An 18,525-nucleotide genomic window follows, 5' to 3' on the forward strand; every position below is an offset into this window, starting at 1 on the left:
TGTGCAGGTGGGCAGTGATCTATCTCAGTGCCAATCCAACACCACTTTAATCCCAGCAGGCAAAATCATTCCCCCACTCCCTCCATCTACAAATTTACAACTACAGACTGCCTTCCAGTTCCTTTATCTAGAAAAACAAAAACCACCTTCAAGAACCTTCCTTATGTGTTTGGTGAAAACTGCTTGGTGTAGTATGGGCTACAGAACCACATAGACTGCTGAGGAGCCTGGATGTCCTCTTTGGCTACTCCCAGAACTCCACGTGCCACTCGGCCACCCCACTAATATCAGCTGGCCCTCTAATAAAGATTTAAACTCTGGGAATCTGGCAGCATAGGGTCCTGCTGGTAAGGAATCTCATGTGTTGGTTTCTAGAACATTTATTTTATTGGAAGAGTTCAATTTCAAAATGTTAATTATCCTTATTCACAGTTGAGCTTTTTTTATTTCTAGCTACTGCAGCAAAACAATTCTAGCAAAACATAAGATATACGGGAATAGGGCCTTTCCCCGTTACTCCCTGGGAGTTCAGTTTAATCTATATGACAAAAAGCTCTTCCTGAGCAAGCTAGATAAGATTTATGTCAATATTTATAAGGCCTCCACCCAGGAATAACCTTTATTTGGACACATGGTCTCAGTTCTATTATACTCATGACAAAACCAGATAGTCTTCAGGGAACCAAAGACCAGAATCGGTGCATATGGTTAGCAGGGCCCTAAATGAGGCCTATGAAACAACGAATCCAGCACCTCCCACAATGTCAGGTACATAAATGGATCTCAGGATTTGTTGAATGAAACTTATAGCTGGCATATTAAAATAAGAAACACCTACTAAGTATCTCAAATGAATCCAGAGTCAGACGTTCAGTCCCCACCTCTATAAAGCTACTGCTACAGGTGATATTTGTCTTTTTTGGAAAAAGGTATATGGCTCAACCACCAAATAATATAAAATGCCCTTTAAGCTGGGTTGATGGCATATGCCTGTCATCCCCGCAATTCAGGAGACAAGGCAGGAGAATGGCAAGTTCAAGGCAAGCCTCAGAACTCTAGTGAGACCCTATCTCAAAAAAACAAAAAAGTGGGGCTGGGTTGTGGCTCAGTGGTAGAGCGCTCACCTAGCATGTGCGAGGCCCTGGGTTCGATCCTCAGCACCATATGAAAATAAATGTATTATGTCCATCTACAACTAAAAAATAAATATATATCTTTTAAAAAGGGCTAGGGATGTGGCTCAGTGATAAAGTACCACTAGGTTTAATTCCAGTACCAAAACAAAATAAAACAAAGTAAAAAATTCCCTTTAAATAAAATAACTTCTATTCAAATGTCTAGTCCATATCATACAACATTGGGATCCGAAGAACTTTGACTCACATTTTTCTATGTTCTTCCAGTAGCTCCCCTAGTTTTCTATAATTAAACAGCCAATTTGGGGACTGCACAGGGCCAGGTGCCTTTCCACCCTGGTTGGAGTGAGTGCACAGGGTGAGCAAGCCGAGGGTTCAGTGCTCTGGGGTGCGCAAAAGAAAGGGAAGTGAGCAGATGCCAGCAACAGGAAAGAGGAGGCTGGTTGACAAGCGGAGGACTTTATTGGGCAAAGCAGCACAAACTTTTATCAAAATAGAAGCACATCAACATCCGAACAACTTTTTATGTGAGGAAATTCCATTTAAATATAACAGAACAACTGACACACATTATCAGTAAATGCAAAAACAACAAAAACCAGACCTTTGTATTGGTGACAACACACAAAGTTGTCATAGTCTGGTACTTACATCATGGGGAAATTCCCAAGTCAGCTTGCCCATAATTATGCAATGTAAATTTAGGAGAATTTAACATTATGTGCTTCAAGAAAAATATACACTCTCAGTTTTTAAACTTGAATTGATAACTATATTTGTGCTTCAGAAAACAGTAAATTCTTTCTATAGTAAAAATCTAACTGGGTACAGATTTGGAAGAATACAGGAGGAGGAAAAGAAAAAGTCCCTTCCCAGTGGAGTGGTCCACAGCTCTGGGACAGACTCCTGCCTAAAGGCTAAAAGAAAAGCAATCTGATGGAAAATGGTTAGAAGAAGCTGGAGCCCTCACAGGATGGACAGGAAAAGAGCAGACGCTAAAGGTGCAAGGAACCAAAGAACATTTATTATGTGGAAGAGGCAGATGATGACAGGGAGCACAGGGAATATTAGGAAACATCTCAAACACAGAAAATGACAAAGCTCCTATATCTACCCATTAGATTTATCCAAATTAACACAGAACTATATTTTTTCCTTTAGTTCTTCTAAGTAATAAAAAGTTACAGGGTTGGAGATATGGCTCAGTGGTAGAGCACTTGCCTAGCATGCGTGAGGCCCTGGGTTCAATCCCAAGCACGTAAAATGAAAAAAAAAAAAAGTTATATATACACAGTGGAAAGCCCTACATATCCTTTCCAGGCATCCCCATGAATTTGCTATGACTCTTCTTTCCAAGACTTATTTGGTGGGAAGAAAGGGTGGGGGGCTAGCAACCTAAGAGAACAATGGTAAGCAAGCAAAAATGGAGGCAAAAAAGGTCATTAAAGAAAAAGAAAAGGTTCCATTAAAACACACACAAGATGCAAAGCTTTTTCTCAAGTCTAGTTTTCATTGTTTCCTTTCTCATGTTTATTTCCAAAAGACACTGTTCCTGAAAGAGAAAAATCAACCATAGTTATACTTTATATAAAAGCTCAATCACTATGGTTCTTAATTTCTATTTTAAGCACAAGCAAACCAAACATTCACCTTCAACTGAAACTGCACATTTAAATCAAATCTGTCAGTTAAAAAAGCTCACCACCAGTGTGTAGAGCTGTTCATACTACCCTTCACAAATAAAAACAGCTGCTAGCACTCTCCTTCAAACATAAAAAGTATTTGATATTAACTTGTATGTTAAAGAATTTATCACTTTTGAGCAATATATTTCAAAATGTTGTGTTCTGATCACCCACCACAGCACCCCTATTTTGACAATTTACAATTATCAACTAATAAATTCCTCCAAAGATGATATAATACTTACCTTTTTAAAATATTCTCTTCCCCTAGGAAGACTAATATAAGAGTAAATATTCAACTGCGTTTGCTTAAGCAACCGTGTATGCAATTTTTTCTAGTATAACCCCCTAATTTTATTCCTATAGAAGTGATCTAATCTATAAAGATGCTGTAGCACAACATGCAGACTGCAGTCAAGGGCAGTAGAGAGAACTCAGCTTTTAGGCATAAATGCTAGTCTTTAGGCTGTGTACATGATCTTGTGCATCTGCGAACCCCAGCTTCCTCATCCTTAAAATAAGGACTACTTTTATTTGAAGGGTACTGTAGAGATCAAGCATGTGACTTTGTGTCACAAAAAAAGCAGCCAATACTAAAGCTTAATGTATTAGAAAGAATTGAAAGTTATAATTGCAACTGTTAAGTCATCACTTACTAGAAACAACCCAAAATTTGCAAAGGAAATAAATTTTGAGAATCAAAACCGTTGTTCCTGCATTAATGACACTGAGCTTACAATGCAGCAGTAACTTTCTTAAAAACATACATAGTAAGTACATTAGCACATGGGAAATGTTTGAACACTGTTGGTTCCTACCTGAGAGCAACCACACCCACAAGACAATCACAAAGAGCAGCCTCTTGGGCGATCTCCAAATGGCCCAACAAAAATCACACTTGGACTAATCAAAGCCTAGGCACGAAGTGAGCAAAGCTCCTTTGCTTTTATTACATCAACCCAATTATATCAATTACAAGGAGGACAATTCCATTTTGATCATAAGTTTTAATTACCATTTATCATAGAGTAATTTCTGAGAGCAATCTTAGGACAAAGGGTCCCAGACAGTCAAAAAGTGGGGGAACTACCAGTTTAGAGTCAGCAATGTTTTCTTTAAACACTGGAGTCACCTACAGCCCCAAGAGGAGGCAATGTTTCATTTTAAAATGGAATCTGTTTCTGTGCATCAGCATTCCGTTCCACACCCTTCAGGTCCTCTTCACAAAAGGTGCCAATCTTAATGGTAGTGGTGTGCACTGTGAGGATCTGAGATGATTCAATTTGGGCCATGAGGATTTTGAGGCTAAACCTCACCTCATGACAATCCTCCCACATATCAGTAACAGGGAAAGGGCAGGAGAACCCACAATTCTGGGCTCAGACCCACGAGGAGCATCAGAGGGAAAACATCAGATCAGACCTCGGGATACAGCAAGAGCATCCCAGCCAAACTCAGATCATCGCATCTAAAATAAGGCATGGGGCTGGGGTTGTGGCTCTGTGGTAGAGCCCTTGCCTTACATGTGTGAGGCACTGGATTCAATCCTCAGCACCACATAAAAATAAATGAATAAACAAAGGTCCACTGATAACTAAAAAAAATTTTTTTTTTTAAAAGTCAAGCACAGCTGTCCCAAGAGTCACTCCATCAGCCCCCCTACCCCAACCCCCGCCCCCAACAGCACAGCCGCTGACTGGCAATAACAGGAGTGGCAAAAACATCAAACTTCACTTACTTAACTTTTTAGCAGTTTTTTCATTTCAATAAATTTATTTTGATTAGTTGGATTGTTTAAAAGGAAGAGAAGAATCTGCTCATGTTTTTCAACCTATGGATGAGAAAGAAAACAGTAGTTTCATTTCTAAAACTGTTAAGAACAAACATTTACTTAAAGGAAATTTTACCCACTTGTTTCTGCAACTGTGTACAGCAGCAATTCATCCTGTGCATCTTTTCTAAAAGAAAAAAAGAAAGCCTTTAGATAATATCCAACATGAATAACAAGAAAAACCTAGATCTCAACAGATATCTATCTGCCCCTATGGCTGGGTTCCAAATACAGAGAACACAATCCACCCATCTGGGTGTTTTTCTGTTTGTTTGTTAAATACAAATTAACACCCACACTGCAAGGGTCAGATCCTATCACCACCTATAGGGGACCTCTGGTGGGCAAGGACAGGTCTGTCAAACACTGTAGAAATACCAGGATAAGCCAATCCCAAACTTGAGATCTCATTTTGAGTAGGATCAAAAGTGAACCTGAAGGAAGGCCTGGGCAGAAGGTGAGACACTTCAAAGCTTAACTCCCAGAACAATGCTGCTGAGCTGCCCTATGGACTCCCTGGAACAGGACTGCTCCCACCAAGGTGGCCCGAGGTGGCAACGGAGCCCTTCCAAGGGATTTATGGAGGAGGTGGTGGTAGCAACTGTGGCCACACAGAATGAGGAAGATCAGGTCAACTAAAGTGACCATCTCTGCTCCTGGTTACACTTACATCTGGTATTAATCACACCTGAAGAAATACCTTTATTTAAAGCACTTTGCTTTTTAGATGTGATGTTTTTTGCCAGCCCATACATCACCAGCTTATCAGCCACATTGACAGTACCATTCTCAGAACACTTCTCCACCGACACTGTATGAACATTCTTAATAATTCCTTTCACGGAAAGCATTACATTCTGATTCAACATGAAATTTTTTAGTAGCTCTATCATTAATTGAGAACAGCTTCCATTCAACTCCATCAGTCCTGGAAAAAAATTGAAGATTAATATATATATATATATATACACACACACACACACACACACACACACATATATACACACACATACACACACATACATATATATATACATATATATATATATACACACACACACCAGGGATTAAACCTAGGAGTGCTTAACCACTGAGCCGCATCCCAGCCTTTTTATTTGAGACAGGGTCTCACTAAGTTACTTAGGGCTTCATTAAGTTGCTAAGGCTGGCCTTGAACTTGTGATCCTCCTGTCTCAGACTCCCCAGCCACTGGGATTACAGGTATGTACCATTGCACCAGATAATTTTCAAGTCCCTTTTTAAAGACTATAGTTAGATAAATTAGCTAAGATAATAAACAAAAGGCTTTCTGACTTTGGCTGGTTTAGGTATTTTTTGATGTAATACTGCTATTGCATAAGAAAATTCAAATTTACTCAACAAATATTTATGGATGACCCCGAGCACTAATCTAGCCTTAGGGGGCACAAAACAGGAACAATGTTTGCTCTGAATGTTCCAATGGGGAACATCTTTATCCAGTGATAAAGAATTTCCCAATTCTTGAGCAAAACTAAATCAGACTGTAAGTCATCAGTGTGATATTATCCATGAGGTTGCTGAGTAAAGAGACCAGGAATAAGAGTAAAAAGCTACTTTAAACATTTCAGTTCACTTTATTCAAATTCCAACTGGAGCTGGAATGTAGTAACCATAGTAAGACAGTCAGGAATGGTGTCATGGGCTGGGGATGTGGCTCAAGCGGTAGCGCGCTCGCCTGCCATGCGTGCGGCCCGGGTTCGATCCTCAGCACCACATACAAACAAAGATGTTGTGTACGCCGAAAAATAAATATTGAAATTCTCTCTCTCTCAAAAAAAAAAAAAAAAAAAAAGGTTGTTTAAAAAAAAAAAAAAAAGGAATGGTGTCATTTGCAATGTCTCTGGTCCCTAAGGAGAGCTGTGACAAGGCAGCAAGACCCTGGAAGAGGGGGGTCAGACCATTGCCCCAGGCACTTCTAGAGCTTTTCCAGAGGGGGCAAAACAACCTCTGAAACTCAACGCTCTGAAAATAAGCCACATAACAAAGACAGATCATCTGAGTATAGTTTTTGTGAGAGTTAAAAAATAATGTGAAATTTCTTTGAAAACTCTTTTGACATTTAGAAATTTGAGCAATTACTTAAAATACACAACTGATTCAGACTCAGAGATGTGAAACAAAGAGAAAAACAATCTCACAAGACACACAAAGTGGAAACTGATTTATCTACCTTCAAGTGAACATTTAATGATTTGGAAAGGGACCTCCAGGTGGCTGGCAGCAATTGGCTGCACTCTGGAAAGAGGCAGGGTTTCGATGTTCCCATAGTCTGCATAGAGCACTTTCACATCAGAGTCTGATATCCCCAGTACAACCGCACGGTACCAGAAATCATCACCTGAAAACAGAACAGACGCTTGCTTAGCTGAGAAGATCAGTCAACAATCCCTCCTACCTCAGATGCCTTTTCATAAATTACATTCACATCACTTAAAAATTCATGCCAAGGTTTATGGTTAGAGTCCAGCTTTACCTCTATTCCTTCCAAATCCTACTAAAAAGACAATGGGATTTTTGTTTTTAATCATAAGTACAGTGACCAAAAGAGAAACTCATATAATACCAGAAGTCTGCAAAACAGATGTATGAATGGAAATGATTTATCAGATCCATGGTAGCTTAGCCAAAGCTGGGGGTCAGGCAGCAGCCCAGTTTGTACCTCAAATCCCCAGACCCCAAGGCTTAATAACTGGTGCTACTCATTCAAAAGCAGGAGTAAAGATAGATATTATAATGTCCTCATTCCCAGCTCTATTTTTAAAGTTACTAAAAAGCTTTATGCTCACATGTTTTAATACAGCTTCACATACCTTTCTGAAATGGTTCCAGACAACTGCTCCTACAACTGTAGAAGACTAGAGATTCCTCTTCCAGAGAGACCGTGTGGTGGGGAACGTGAGACTGAGCAGAGGAGGAAGAGTTTGCTAAGAACTGGAGCACTCTGGGCAGCAGACAACCAGCCCAGGTGAGAGCACATCCAGCTGCCAACCCTGGCAGTGCCCAGTACAACGGCAGAGCCAGATCAACCTGCTCAAGACCAATAGTGGACCAGCTACTCAGAAAGAAATCCCCAAAGAACCGCACAGTTCCATCTTAGACATGTGAATAACAAGGGATCACCACAGAGTTGAAGAAAGCCTCTAATGTGCCACAGAAGCGCAAAAGAAACAAAACAGGACTTTGGAGAAACAATGAAAATTGAAAGAACAAATGTAATATCCTTGGAGAAATGACACTCGTTTCTTGAAATAAGAACAGAACAGTATTAAACATATGCACACACACACCTGAAAAAATCAAAAGACACTGGAACTAGAAATGTGGTATCTGAAATGAAAACTTCAATGAGAAAAGCTGGAAGTTGAAATTGAGGAGGTCTCTTGAAAAAGGAGAAAAGAATGAAAGAAAACCAAAATTGAGCAGAAGATTTTGAGTCCAACATTAGAAAACAAAAGAAGGGAATGAAAGCACTGATTCAGGAAAATTCAGAAAAACTGAAGCCCATAAATTTCTGGACTTAAGGTTCCACTGAGTGCCCAGCGCAAAGGTACAAAGAAAGCACCACACCAAGCTGTACTGTGCATTTCAAATACAAGAGGAGGATACTGAAGGTTCCAGAGAGGATTAAAAATATGTACAAAGTTGGGAAAGTCTGGGATAATGTTTACCTTTTGATAAAAAACACCAAAGCTAAAACACAATAAAAGCAATGCCTTCAAAATTTCAAGGGGAAAATGACTTCTAATCTAGAATCATACACCCAGATAAGCTATTGATCAACTGTTAAAGACTTTTTCAAACATAGGAGTAAGAAATTTATCTTACTCACACCCTTCTCAGATTCTGAAAGATAAGATCCACCTTAATATTGGAGTAAAATCAAAAGGGAAATAAGGTGAAAGCAATCAAGTTGAGCTGAGAGAAGGAAAAATCCAGTTAACAGAGGGGGAGTGCTGAAACAGTCTTCAAAGCTCAGTGGGGAAGGGAAATCCCAAGAGGACAGCCACAGGCTGGAGGACAAGCAGCCTGGATAGGAGCAGGGCTGAAGATGTCTTGAGTAGAATAAAAGTTGATCAAGTACACAGAGTTCTTGGAGGGAATTTATGCTAATACAGAGAACTGGAGATAGGGAAAGTATAACACATTAACAACAGAAGTTGCAAATGAGAACCAGAATCATGGACTACAGCATGGCTCAGCTCTTTATCAAGTCATCATAAATACTTATTTAACTAAAAATCACAACTTCTATTGGGAAACAAAAGAGGGGAAGAAGAGGGGAAGAGGGGCGGTGCAAATCCAGTTGTCATAAAAAACTAGGGAGTGTCTTCAGCAAGGTGAAAGTGTAGCAAGTTCGTGCCCTTCCCCACCAAAGCAACAATATGGTGCCATCTAAGAACAGAAGTTCCCTTGGGTCTCAGGCAGGTGGTTTTAAGACCCCAGGAGCCCAAGTCTGAGGAGGGTTGTTCTGGGAAGGCTGACCTGAGCCCCAGTCCTGCTACTGATCAAGAGCAGCCCTGTTCCCCTGTGAACTCAGCTCTAGCACTGCTGGGCTACCTTCTTGCCACCAGCCCCATCTGCCTGAAAAATGGCAGGAGCCATGCCCACCCAGGCCCTAGTAACAGACCCTACACAGACCCTAAAAGGTCTGGTAAACTGGTTGCAGTTCCACTTCACCTCAATCCTAGAAACAAGCCAGAATAGTGTTATTTGCTAGCAATGGCAATCTGTTAACATGAAATACTAAACATGAGTGGTTAAAGTAGACTATAATTAGTCTTGACTTCCTGAGGCCATTCATTCTTCTTCCAGTAAATTCATATATTGTAAATTTACATTCATATATATATATATATATATATATATATATATATATATATATATATATATTAGACTGTATATCCTTAATGTTACATAGTAGAATATGGTTACCTGTAAGTACTGACATATTTGTGTAGTTTGCCTAAAAATAATCTACAAAGCACAGAAATGCTGAATGACCAATATAAGAATTAAATTCACAACTCTGTATTTCTTCTCTAACCAAATGAAACATGCATCTAATATAACAAAATCTCATAAAAAAGGGAGCACACTAAACATTTTTCCTTTAATATTTTACCTAAGAAACTTACTTGTGTATTTGGCACAGCATGCATCTCCAATTTTTGGTCTGTAGGACAGACAGCTTTTCTGAGCATTGCAATATTCTAACAATTCAGCTGTCAATATACACAGTTTTTCTTGATTTTCTAAAAGAAATAGAAGCAATCTCTTGTGAAAAACTTTCCAATGCTATTACTAATAGTATATAAAAGAATACAAAGTCTAATAAAAATCCTTTGCATATTTAAAATACACACTATATACAAATATATAACAAATATTACACAAACTATATATATACATATATATATAGAGAGAGAGAGAGAGAGAGAAAGAATGTGTGTATGTATATGTGTGTGTGTGTGTGTGTGTGTGTGTGTGTGTGTGTGTGTGTGTGTGTGTGTTAGAGCTTGTACCAGGTATTGAACCCAGAAGTTCTCTACGATTGGTCTAAATCCTCCACCCCTTTTTATTTTGAGACAAGTTCTTGCTAAATTGCCCAGGCTGGCCTTGAACTTACAATGCCCCTGCCTCTGCCTTCTGAGCAGCTGGTATTGCAGGTGTGTGACACTATGCCTGGTTACATTATATTTTCAAAATAAATATATCCACTATTGGTTGCCTTTTGCAGAAGGAATGCAAAACTGGGAGGAGGCGTGAAAGAAACCTATGAAGGGCCCATTTCTTGATCAGGTGGTTACATTCATGTGTTCACTCCATGAATCTTATTAAACTGTGCTTTATGACAGTTAGGTGTATGTGTCCTATACTCAATAAAATCATCCTGAATGTTATTTCCAATTCATCATGCCATATGTGGTCAGGATCAAATAACCCTGAATCCCTGCTTTTTACAATATGGATTAAAGATGGTTTTTGTAATACTGGAGATAAATTTAAGAATTTATTGGTATTACTACAATTCTTTTATTGGTATTACTACAATTCTAGGTCTGCCAATATGAAAGAAAGGTTCGTTTTTTTCAGCTTTTAATTATTTCAGCTACAAATTATTTCAATGGACACCACCAACTTGAACCAAATTCACCTTCAGATACTAAGAATAATTTCACATACACTTAAGAGATCCTCAATTGTAAACTTCCATGAAACGAAGAAAAGGAAAATTAAAAATCACTTCAACATGCATTTTCTTCATGATTATCTCCAGTATATTTCAAGTTTCTAAGATATGACAAAATATGATTAGGAATTTATTACTAAGTCTTTCCATAAATTTGAAGTGGTTTTGGTTCAAACTCAAAAGATTGTAGGAAGTAAGGCTCAGTGAATACAATTCAGTATAGATAACATGATATTAAATAAAAAATTATATGATAATTAAGGGCACTGGTTTTAGTACAAAAAGCTGTAGGTTTTCAGGGCCAGGCCACTGAGAGGGTGATAGATGCAGGATGCTCCCTTTCTGTTCACATCTGTGCTTTGGGAACTAAACTTGCCCTAAGTCATTATGATCAATTCTTCCTTAAAAATCATCACCCACCTCTTCTTCCCTTCACTTCCTGAGGAGTTCACGATGATCACTTTCATTGCACGGCTTAAAAGAGGAGAATAAACATGTGTTGATCCATTTGGTTCCTTACCTGGCATCTCATCTGGGATGGCATAAAACAGGTTTGGGTTTATGATTTCTAGTATGCTTGCTTGCACAGTTTTATTTACTGGCAATTCTATAGTCTTCCAATTCTCTGCTGAAGAGGTGGCTGAAGTCATAAAACACAGGTTTTGCATTAAATGGATAAAATTTACTCTTCTTTCCCAGTGATTTATTAGTTCAAATCAATTTGTTCATCAACTGCCGATTATCAGCATTCCCAAATTCCCAAAAAGAAAAATCTGTATTTCACAAAACAATCTGTTCAATTTAAGGGATTATATGGACACTATTCAAAAAAAAAAGTTCAGTCTATAATGAGAATCCTTGAACCATTACACTCCCAAAGGACATTTATGTAGTATATTTAATATAATTCTTCAAATTTTCTCAAACTTTAAGGGATACATACCCATATGATATACATTTACCTGATAACCAAAAAAATGAGCACAATGTTTGATCAATTAAAAATATTTCAATAAATATGGAGCTTAATAACCAATTATTAATCTATACTCAAAATTTCTACAGGAAAATTGTGTAATTTAAGATAGAAGAATTTTCATAGCCTATAAAAACAAAGGCTAACAAATTTAAATAACACATGAATTAAAAGGAGAAACGGAGAAATGATAATCAACCAAATTAAGTGCATGTAAGAATAGATCATAATGAATTCCACTTTATGTATAAATATAATGTACCAGTTAAAATAAATAATAAATAGATCAGAGAAGAAAGGAAGGGAGGGCAGGTGAAGTAAGAAATGAAATGGAACAGGGGCTGGGGTCGTGGCTCAGCGGTAGAGCACTCACCTAGAACCTGCGAGGCCCTGGGTTAATCCTCAGCACCACATAAAAACAAATAAAATAAAAGTATTGTGTCCAACTAAGAAAAAAAATTTTAAAAAAAGAAATGAAATGGAACAAATCATGTTGTATGAACATATGGATACATCACAATATCTCCACTATTATATAGAACTATAATTTTTAAAAAGGGAAAGAAGTATTACCTTGAAGCCCCTGGGTGTCAATTTGATGATTACGTTTATTAACAGGTCTATTATTTGGCATGTCCTTGTGTGGGGATCCAGCTTTTAAAACCAGATGTTCATTAATAAGAACATCACTGATTATTCTGGGATAGGAAGTGGAAAGATCGGTGAGTTCAACTCCCACCCCATTTTCAGTGATTTCAACCACTCTGGCTTGGAGTTTTATCCCTGCAACACACATCTGAAATCTTGCTATGGTTTCTTTAGTCCAGTGTTTGTTTCTAGGCTGTATATCTGGAAAATAAGAACAGCAATAAAAAGAATCCAATGCATAAGCTGCATTTTTGCTTCCATAGTAGTAGCCAAGGATGGGTCCTTGCCATTCCATTCAGCAATTCTGAGTAACTGCTTACCCTGTTCAATTATCTATCTATCCATCTATCTGTTGTTCAATTATCTATCTATCCATCTATCTGTTGTTCAATTATCTATCTATCTATCTGTAATTCAGCCATGGAGCTGAATTACAGGTTCAGTTTAGAGGGCTTGTTAAAAACAGATTTCTGTCCAGCCATGAGGGCTCATGCTATAATCCCAGTGGCTAGGGAGGGTAAAGCAGGAGGACTTGAAGTTCAAAGCTGTCCTCAGTAACTTAGCCAGACCTGACTCAAAATAAAACATAAAAAAGGTCTGGGATGTGACTCTGATTAAGCACCCCTGGTACCAAAAAAAAAAAAAAAAAAAAAAAGAGAGCGAGCGAGAGAGAGATTTCTGGGTCTTGCCCCAGAATTTCTCATTTAATATGCTGCTAGATTTTGGGGCCAAATTTTAAAAAGCACTGACATAGAAACATAATAATTAAGAACAATAATCTGAAACATACTTATTGGAAGGGATGGTAGAGTGCTTGCCTAGCATGTGTGAGGCACTGGGTTCAATTTTTAGCACCACATATAACATATAATAAAATAAATATAATAACATATAATAAAGGTTCATTGACAACTAAAAAATATTTTTTAAAAAAGAAATATACTTATGTATAGAAGGAAAACAGACAAAAGATAAGATGATGATTATCTATGGTTTCTAACATATACTATTAACATTTTGAAATCCAAACTTCCAAAAAGTAACTGGGACTTTAGGTGTGCAACACTGTGCCTGGCTGCTTCCAGTTTTTATGTGCAGATGGAAAAACATGTGTATATTCACACACACATAGACACACATATCTCTAGGAAATGTTTATAAATCAGACATATGATGGTTCACATCTGTAATCCCAGCTACTTGGGAGGCTGAATCAGGAGGACTGAAAATTCTAGGCAAGTCTGGCCAATTTAGTGAGATTCTGTTTCAAAACAAAAAGGGCTGGGCATGTAGTTTGGTGGTAGAATGCTTATCAACTAGCCCTTGCAAGGGATCAATCCCCAGCACTGAAAAATAGTAACAGTGAATATAGGTATAATGCCAAGTACAGTTAAGAGCTTTATATCTTTATCTCATTTATTCTGAACAATTCTGAGGAAGGCAATATTCTTTTCTGGACAAGGAAATGAAAGCACAGAAAGTTTAAATAATTTGCATAAATGTTACAGTCATTAAGTGGCAGAGATGACTCTAGAGTCTGTTCTTTGCATCACATTGCTGTCCTGCATCTCTTTTTAAACTTGCTTTCTTCACTTACATCACAATCTTCCTGTTAACAATTTTGTTTCATTTTTATGACAGAATGCAAACACATAAGTGGAACTTTGAATGTCTAAACATTAATCTATCCTCACAACAACCCTGTAAAACAAGTACGATCACTAGCCACTATACAGATTATCATTTAGCCAACTGATGTTGTTTTGCTATCAGTAAAGCAGCAGTGTAATGTATTTCCTTAAAGCTGAACTTTGTGCCACTCCCAAAGTGCTTTGGGATAAATTACTAGAAATAAAGTTGCTAAATCAAAATTCTGAACATTTGAGGCTCTTAAGGAATTCTGCAAAATGCACTAGAAAGCAGCAGCCACCACCCCCTTGTCTGACATCAACTCCAGACATCCCTCACATAAAACGTTACAATTATAGCTGTAACTAGTTAGAATGCTATATATCCTGATATTAGAAAACAGCTGATAAAAATTTTATTCTATACAGGGGCTGGGGATGTGGCTCAAGCGATAGCGTGCTCGCCTGCCATGCGTGCGGCCCGGGTTCGATCCTCAGCACCACATACAAACAAAGATGTTGTGTCTGCCGAAAACTAAAAAATATTAAAAAATTCTCTCTCTCTCTCTCTCTCTCTCTCTCTTAAAAACAATTTTTTAAAAAAATTTTATTCTATACAAACCTGCTAACCAGCACTGTATCCCTTGAAATGGAAGTTGTAAAAATTTTGATGGTATCATTTGGAGTTCATCTGTAGTAACTTCCTCGGCGTTTCCATAATCTACAAAGTGCACTTTGACGTTTCCACTTGGTAAAATGTCCTTGACCAAAGCACGATACCAGTTACCATCGCCTGGATTTAACACAAAGTTGGTGATGTGGAACACTTCCCTTCTGTTAATGTCTGAAGGTTTTATCTTGGGGGGGAAAATACCTTTACATAAAGTGCTAATAAGTCTGCTCTTTTCCCCAGATTTTCACTAAAAATCCCTAGACTCAGACTTTTCAAAATCCATTTTTAGAACTATCTTCAAAACTTTAGTACCACAATTTTATATCTGATATAAAGATTTCATTCATAAGCTAGCCAAAAAAGCAGAACTGTGAAAGTGGAGGTAAAACTTGAACATTCTTGTTAATGATAAAGGCTTATAATACTACTAATGGCTTAGATTGTTTTACCTGTTACTTGGCTAAATAATATTAAAAAGAATAGAGAGATTCTTGCACTGAAACTCTGGCAAATGTGTTCCAATGCATTCTTTTCAAAATTAACATCAACTGATGGACCAGAAAAAACAACCACCTTGTATTAAACAGCTCTTTTTTAAAATTTTTATTTATTTATTTTTTTAGTCATACATGACAGTAGAATGCATTTTGACATATAATACATACATGGAATGTACATTATCAATCATATTGTCTATTCTATTCTGTAAACAGCTCTTTTACTAACTTAATTTAATATCAGAAATTCTGGAAAGAAAAGCATTGAAATAATGTTTACTAAGGTTTTAGCAAGAACTAAAACCTTGGTAAACATTTGGAGTTACTAAAAGGAAAAACACTTGATATCTGAAGCACTCATTTAATTTTGGTTATGAGAAACGTGCTTAAAAACTAGAAATAAAATACACACTAAAAATGAAAGCTGAAAGTCAAGAAACAAAAGTTTGTAATAGTCAAAATGACAGCTTACCTGTAAAAAAAGCACAACAAGGTTGCCCTATTTCTGCCTTGAAACCATTCGGCAACTTCTGCTGGCAATATTCTGCTAATGATTTATTCAAATCATTGAGCTTCTTTAAAGCTAAAAATAAAACACATGTATAGCATTTAATATTAAAAATAAATACCAACACAAATTTTCCTTTAAAGTCAGAAAATGTTTTGATCACAAAAACCTTTTTCAAACAACCATTAAGTGCACCAAATATTTTTTCTTACCAAAAAATTATTAAGCAAAAAGTCATTGTTAATACTCTCAATCCACTACCAAGGACTTACTGGGCAGAGACACAATCCTACAGCATTATCATCAGTATACCAACATGAGCTCTGCAGGTGATAGGAAACATGACATAAACCCTACATAAAGCTATATAAAAGATATCCTGGAAAGAATAAACATAGTTATTAAATTGACAGCAAAGTTAATAGAGCTGAGGAAATTCAGAGAGCTCATGAGCTCTTCCTGCTAGAGGCTTTACAGAGAAGTGCAGAACATTTGCTGGAAAGCAAAGGGTGCTCCAAAAGCAGAAGCAGCTCTGAGACACAGTACAGAGCTACAGAATTAGGCAACCAAAAACCATCTGATGAGAAGAAGCCTGGCAGATCAGAGAAATAGAAAGGGGAGCCACCGCAGAACAGCAGCAGCTTGAAGACACAGACCATGCAGCACATTATAATGTAAGGTAAAGCAGCAGTGAAGGGCCAGCCAAGTGGCTCTTACGTAACAAAGGCTCAAAGAAATGGAAATTTAATCATAACCAGTTTAGAGTTTTCACCTTTCAGGTTAGTTAAAATAAAAAAGTGTGAGGACTCTATATTGGAAAGGGTTTAGAACGTGGCACACTGTTGCTGTTCCAGGGCTCCTGGCCAGCCACATATCCTTTGACCCAAGGATGACAATTTTCAGGATCTGTCCCAAGGACATACTATTAGAGTAAAATCAGAGTACAAGGAGCATTTTAGTAATAAAAGCCTGGAAACTAATTCTTCATCCACATCTAGATTAATTAAACTAGCATAAATCCATGTGATGGAAGACTTGTGACCCTGACAAAGAGTGGAATGCAGACTAAACAGCAATGAGGTGTCCTGGGCTGGACCTGGAATACAGCAAGGATGAGAGGAAACCTTGCAAGATACAAGCCAAGTCTGGCATTCAGTTGCTAGTGACAAACTGCTGGTCTCTCAGTTGTAACAAATGCACCACAATCATGCCCTGTGTTAACTACTAAGGTGTTTAAGTCACACTTAAGTATGAGAAGTGTGCAGGACCATTCCACCTCTGCCCAATTCTCTGTAAATAATTCCAAAATTAATAATGCATCAAAAAGAAAGTCAATGGAGAAATCACTATGTGAACTTATTTACCAGATACAGTGGGAGAAAAGTAAAGTATGAAAGTGATTTACACTGTTTTATCAGTTAGGAATAAAGAAATCATGTAAGCATGAATAAAATATTTCTGAAAAGACATTTAGAAAACTGAGGAAAGGAAGTGGTAAATTAACTTTCCACTCTATACTCTTTACTAACTTTTGAGTTTTGTACCAACATGCTTATAAAATCACCTGTGAAAATAAATTAAAAGGAAAAAATTTAGTTTTTCACTATAGGAAATAGTGGTCCCATCAACCAGGTGATTTTGAATGAAAGAATTACAAAACTCAGAAACCTCAGAATGGAATGTAAGTTATCTAGTTTAATGTCTGAATCTTGACAGAGGATTTTAGAAAAGTTAAAAATCAATGCTGCCCATCAGAGTGAATTAAACAAAAAATGAAAATACAAAGTAGTCTGTACAAATCCAGAACAATCAGAAATCTCTAACAATTTTTAAAATCACTTGGAAACTGGCATTCACTGCTTTGAAAACATGCATCCTCCTTATGACCCAGGAATTTCATTCCTGGGTATAGACTCAACAGAAATGCATGATTACCAAATTGTACTAGAATGTTCACTCCAATATCATTTTATAGCCCCAACTGAAAGCCAGACAGATATCCAATGGTAGAAAGGAATACCAGGCTGCAGTACAACGGAGTGTGGCATAGGCACAGCTACAGGCAACACCACTCTCACAGCATTAAAACCACACAAAACAAAGAAAAGCATGTATTGTATGATTCCATTTACATATAGTACAAAACAAGGAAAAACTAATTGATGCTATAAGAAGGTGGAATAGGGTTTCCTTTTGGAAAAAAAAGAGAAGGGGCAATGATAAAAGGTGACATAAAGGAAACTTCTGGGATACTGGTAATGTTCTATGTCTTGACTTAGAGACCAGCTATAGAGGTGTGCTGACCTTAGCTGGCCCAGAGGTACATACCTATAATCCCAGGTACTTGGGAGGCTGAGCAGGAGGGTAGTACAAGTTTGAGACTAGCCTGTCTCAATGTAAGATGTAGCTCAGTGGTAGAGCACTTGGTTAGCATGTGTGAGCCCCTGGATCCCATCCATAGAAATGCACACACTAAAGTGTGTTAACCTTGTCATAATCATTATGCTATTCTCCTATGCGGGTAATTATCCACATGAATGTAATATGTCAATAAAATCAATAATTACATTTAATTCAAAAAATGAATTTAGGAGACATTCTATGAAATCTATATTGGTTTAAATATAAAAAAAAAGGTTAGTAAAAGTAGAAACAATAGATTAAGACAAATAAAAGGCCACTAAGTATAACCAAATCTCTCTTAGAAATAC

At 37.4% G+C, this 18,525-nt stretch overlaps 1 protein-coding gene across 2 annotated transcripts in view; it reads right to left on the minus strand.

The window, feature by feature from the left end:
• Positions 1-1,579: 1,579 nt before the first annotated feature.
• Positions 1,580-18,525, minus strand: part of Tdrd1 (tudor domain containing 1) — a 46,793-nt gene continuing 29,847 nt past the window's right edge. Inside the window, exons 17-26 of one of the 2 annotated variants that reach the window (XM_040273077.2) lie at positions 15,779-15,889; positions 14,759-14,929; positions 12,434-12,709; positions 11,405-11,524; positions 9,830-9,946; positions 6,865-7,032; positions 5,437-5,580; positions 4,733-4,779; positions 4,560-4,652; positions 1,580-2,688 (exon numbers count right to left, since the gene is read on the minus strand). In XM_040273077.2, the coding sequence (XP_040129011.2) occupies positions 4,560-4,652; positions 4,733-4,779; positions 5,437-5,580; positions 6,865-7,032; positions 9,830-9,946; positions 11,405-11,524; positions 12,434-12,709; positions 14,759-14,929; positions 15,779-15,889 (1,247 nt within the window). In that variant the 3' untranslated portion in view covers positions 1,580-2,688. Of the gene's footprint in view, positions 2,689-4,559; positions 4,653-4,732; positions 4,780-5,352; positions 5,581-6,864; positions 7,033-9,829; positions 9,947-11,404; positions 11,525-12,433; positions 12,710-14,758; positions 14,930-15,778; positions 15,890-18,525 lie in introns of both variants that reach the window. The other variant, XM_040273076.2, reaches the window with a different exon arrangement.

The sequence above is a fragment of the Ictidomys tridecemlineatus genome, chromosome 1, assembly GCF_052094955.1.
Source record: "Ictidomys tridecemlineatus isolate mIctTri1 chromosome 1, mIctTri1.hap1, whole genome shotgun sequence".
Taxonomy (NCBI): Eukaryota; Metazoa; Chordata; class Mammalia; order Rodentia; family Sciuridae; genus Ictidomys; species Ictidomys tridecemlineatus.